This window comes from Penaeus monodon, chromosome 38 (assembly GCF_015228065.2).
Source record: "Penaeus monodon isolate SGIC_2016 chromosome 38, NSTDA_Pmon_1, whole genome shotgun sequence".
Classification (NCBI taxonomy): Eukaryota; Metazoa; Arthropoda; class Malacostraca; order Decapoda; family Penaeidae; genus Penaeus; species Penaeus monodon.
This window is the reverse complement of record NC_051423.1, coordinates 30,761,556-30,765,767: the sequence shown is the minus strand read 5'-3', so window position 1 is coordinate 30,765,767 and position 4,212 is coordinate 30,761,556. Positions and strand designations below refer to the sequence as shown.

At 37.9% G+C, this 4,212-nt stretch overlaps 1 protein-coding gene across 1 annotated transcript; it reads left to right on the top strand.

Moving 5' to 3' along the window:
• The first annotated feature begins 592 nt into the window (after positions 1-592).
• Positions 593-4,090, top strand: LOC119597145 (heme-binding protein 1-like). Its single transcript, XM_037946649.1, has 7 exons — positions 593-735; positions 1,119-1,182; positions 1,482-1,544; positions 2,089-2,224; positions 2,619-2,790; positions 3,095-3,205; positions 3,834-4,090. The coding sequence occupies exons 2-7, from the start codon at positions 1,120-1,122 to the stop codon at positions 3,898-3,900; spliced, it is 612 nt and encodes a 203-aa protein (XP_037802577.1). The 5' UTR covers positions 593-735; position 1,119; the 3' UTR covers positions 3,901-4,090.
• Positions 4,091-4,212: the final 122 nt, after the last annotated feature.

Sequence of the window (4,212 nt, the reverse complement as noted above, 5' to 3'; positions counted from 1 at the left end):
AATTACTATTATTAATATCATATCATTATCATTATTATCATCATTATCATTATTATATTTATTATTGCTGTTGTTGTAGCTATTGTTATTATTTCGCTTATATTATCATTATTATTATTATCATTACTGTTATTATTATTATCATTATTATTATTGTTATTGTCATTATCATCATCATCATCATCATCATCATCATTATTATTAATATTATTGTTATTATCATTACTATTATTATTATTATTATTATTATTGTTATTATTATTATTATTATTATTATCATTATCATCATCATCATCATTATCATCATCATCATCATCATTTTTGGTATATCAATATTTACGTTATTTCTTCAGTAAATGCAATATACATTTTTGATATCCATATAATGTCTTTTAGTTGCCTTATGTTCATAATTGGACTTTGCTTGTGCAGGTTAAAGTGTTTACACTGGCATGAAGGGTTAGGTAGCGATTGCTGAAAGCCTCCCCCCCCCCGCACCCACATACCAACATTCTACCTTTGTTCCGTCAACCACTAAATGTACAAAACGGAATCGACCCTGTGTCCGGGATGGCGATGTGACCTTGCATCATCCCTGAGCAAAATGAGGACAAAGGATTTCAGGTGAAGGACATACGATTTCGTAACCAAATCTTTCTCGAAGAGGACGGCGAAGAAAATCCCTCAGTCTAGTTTTATTCCGCAACGCACTGACATTACTTGGAGGATCTCCAGGTAAGTTGGACCTAGCGAGGACTTCAAATCCAGTGCCGGGATTTTTTTTTAGTTTGTTATTAGTTGCGTATCAAACTGATGTTAACGTATGTCGTAAAAAACGTATTTTGATTCTCGTAACTTATTGGGTCAATCCTATTAGAACTTTAAATTCAGAAACTTAATTGGTATTTCGCATTAGTAATTTGATTTTAGCGGAAACAAAGTGTGAGTCGTACTCTTGTTTAGTCATTTTTTTAAATTTTTTATTGCCAAGTCATAATTATTGTGAAGCTAAAGTGATTGGCATTACGCTTTGGAAATCTGTCTTCATTGTAATTTGTTCCTTTCCTTTCTGTTCCTGTATTATCGCAATCCGCTGCACGAGTATCTTGTGCCTACAGGATGCGGTGCTTCTTGGTGCTGACCCTCTTCGTGGCCGTCGCGTCGGCGCTGCCGCCTGCATGGGTGCGTAGCGGATCGGTTTACACACGCACACACACACACATATATATATAGATAGACGTATACACACACACACACACACACACACACACACACACATATATATATATATATATATATATATATATATATATATATATATATATATATATATATATATATATATATATGTGTGTGTGTGTGTGTGTGTGTGTGTATGTATTTACATTATGCATGTATGTATGTATATACACAAATGTCTGTGTGTGCGATTTCTGTATGCTTATATGTTATGAAATCATCCCGTGCCCTCATGCCCACAGGTGAGAAACTTCCTGTCCAGAAAGCAAGAGGAAGCCACAGCTAGCAATGTCGTCGAACATGAGGTATGAATATATTATATATATATATATATATATATATATATATATATATATATATATATATATGTATATATATATATTGTAGTTAAAGTATACATATACATATCAACCGTTTGATTCCAACATGAAATGGGTTAATTTCCTAGATATTAATGTTATAAATAACATTAGTTCTTTAAATAACTCCAATGCATTTGTGAAAACCGTAAAAAACAGGTAGATAACATATATCTAAGAAACAAAGTAATTAATTTTGTTTAATTCAATCTCCTCGTAGATATCCTTGCCTTGTGTTTTTCGAATAAACTGTATTACTCGTAATTTCCGAGAGTGGAAAATTCGTCTCCCTTTCTCTATCTTCTTCCCTTTCTTTCAATTCTCCAATCTCTGCGGCTCTCTCTCTCTCTCTCTCTCTCTCTCTCTCTCTCTCTCTCTCTCTCTCTCTCTCTCTCTCTCTCTTTCTCTCTCTCTTTCTCTCTTTCTCTCTCCTTTCTCTCTCTTCCACCTTCTCTCATTATTTCTCCCTCCCTTCCTCCCCTTCCCCTAGGGCTACGAGGAGAGGACGTATGCTGCCCGGAAATGGGTATGCACCAGTGGCACGGGCGAAGCCGATGACGAAGATGACCGGGACAGAGCCATGTTCAAGAGGCTGTACAAATACATCAGGGGGAACAATAACATGCGTGCGTTTTCCTTTCGTTTTTATTTGTGTTTTGGTGATGTTCCTTGTGTTATTTGGAGATCTGAGTTCTAAGAAATGTAGAGAAAATGTTAATATTCATGTTATAGATGTTCTTGTTTCAAAATATTACTCTGTGTACCATGCCTTTTGTCTCGGGTCTTCTCTTGTTCCTGGCTTAGAGAGTATGTGGATGTCGAGAGCCTCATCTTCGAACAGAATCTATTTCGAAAAGTGTCCAAAAAGTTTAAATGAAGATGATGTTATCGAGGAGTTTAACTTTATTCTCGAAACGAGTCCACTACACCACTTTGTGAAGGTCCCTGCCCTGCTTTATACCTATTCTATATCTTTTCCTTCCCTTCGCCGCAACATTTAAACTGATTTCCATTCAACAGACGAGAGACTGGCCATGGCGGCGCCAGTGACGACCCAGGTCACTACGGGCGATGCGACCAACACTTACGAGATGTGCTTCTACATAGGCGAGGATCACCAGGCCAGCCCGCCCGCGCCCAACGATCAGCTGGTCACCATCCAGGACCGCCCACAGATCACTGTATTCACCAGGTACGACCGTGTTGTATTAATTGCGTTTTTTATTAATTTCTATTTCATATGTCCATGCTTGTTTACTTATTCATGTATTTATTTTTTTATCTATTATTTTATTTATCTATTATATATATATATATATATATATATATATATATATATATATATATATATATATATAATATTCATTGATTTATTCATTAATCTGTAAGTATATTTAATCTTCATCTATCTCTTTATTTAATATCCACAAAATACATAGGTATTTAAACTAATTTGAGATAAAGCGAGATTGCATAAGTGCCTGGCGTGCCCGCAGGACTGTTGGCGGATACATGAGGGATGACGAGGACTGGCTGACGGAGGCCGCCCGCCTGGCCCAGATCCTGGAGGCCGGCGGGGAGACCGTCTCCCATGCCGATATGTACTGGTAAGTGCATGCCTCTGCTCTCACGTACGGTTCCTCAAGCAATACTAGATGGACGGTTAAAGGCGAGGCATCTAGACTGCAAAGAGAGAAAGGCGACACAAAAAAATCCCAGGTGCCTCTCCCTTGTTCACGTTCGTATCGTGAGTCACCAGCAGCCACGGCCAACGACGAGTGCTGGTCAGTTGCATGTGATGTTGACTCTCCTCATCAACATCCACTGTAATCATTTTTGTTCCGTCAGTGCCCATGGTATATAATAAGACAAATAATATCGCAATGCTCTGCTAACGAACATGCACACCCAAAGGGTATGATTCGTGTGAGAATATCGTACGATTTCCTTTATCTATTGCAAAACTCGCCTGACCGGATCTCAAATTGCATGTCAGTAATTATTCAGAGAAAGACACAGGTAAGGTTTTCATGACCAAGGCCAGGAGTTTCCAAGGTCAGTGGCTTTCTTTCTTTTTACGGAATATTGACATGACGATAATATGTAACCTGATCTCCTGATCCAGCAATTCTTAGAGGTGTAAGTAAAGACGTCGTAAAAAGCATTACTTCCTAGTGTAATGCAAATTGAACTGGGGAAAAAAAATAATTATGTACAAATTTCTCCTGCCTTCAGGGTTGGCTACGACGCCCCCTTCAAGTTCTGGCACCGCCGGAACGAGGTCTGGCTCCTGAAGAACTAGGGAGAAGGTGGCATCGAACTCGCACTCTCACGGGGCACGAGCGCGCCACCAAGGGCAGGATGAAGGTATCGAATACTCAAGGAAGAACTTTCATTGTACTCAGATTATGTTTTGTAACCAAATTAATTCCTGACTGTACTCTCGCACTAGAAGGGTATTGAAATATTACCGAACACCCTTGCTACTGTGAGATGAATATCTTTTACGCGCCTTCTTTTATTTAGTTGTGAAAGCAGTCATAATTATGTAATTGCAGTATAACGTGCGTGTATAGTCAGTATATATATATATATATATATATATATATATATA

Excerpts from the sequence above, each read along its gene's own strand:
- LOC119597145 (XM_037946649.1), top strand. The coding sequence starts at position 1,120 with ATGCGGTGCTTCTTGGTGCTGACCCTCTTCGTGGCCGTCGCGTCGGCG. Across the intron at positions 1,545-2,088 it reads GCAATGTCGTCGAACATGAG|GGCTACGAGGAGAGGACGTA; the intron begins GTATGAATATAT and ends CCCTTCCCCTAG. Across the intron at positions 3,206-3,833 it reads TCCCATGCCGATATGTACTG|GGTTGGCTACGACGCCCCCT; the intron begins GTAAGTGCATGC and ends TCCTGCCTTCAG.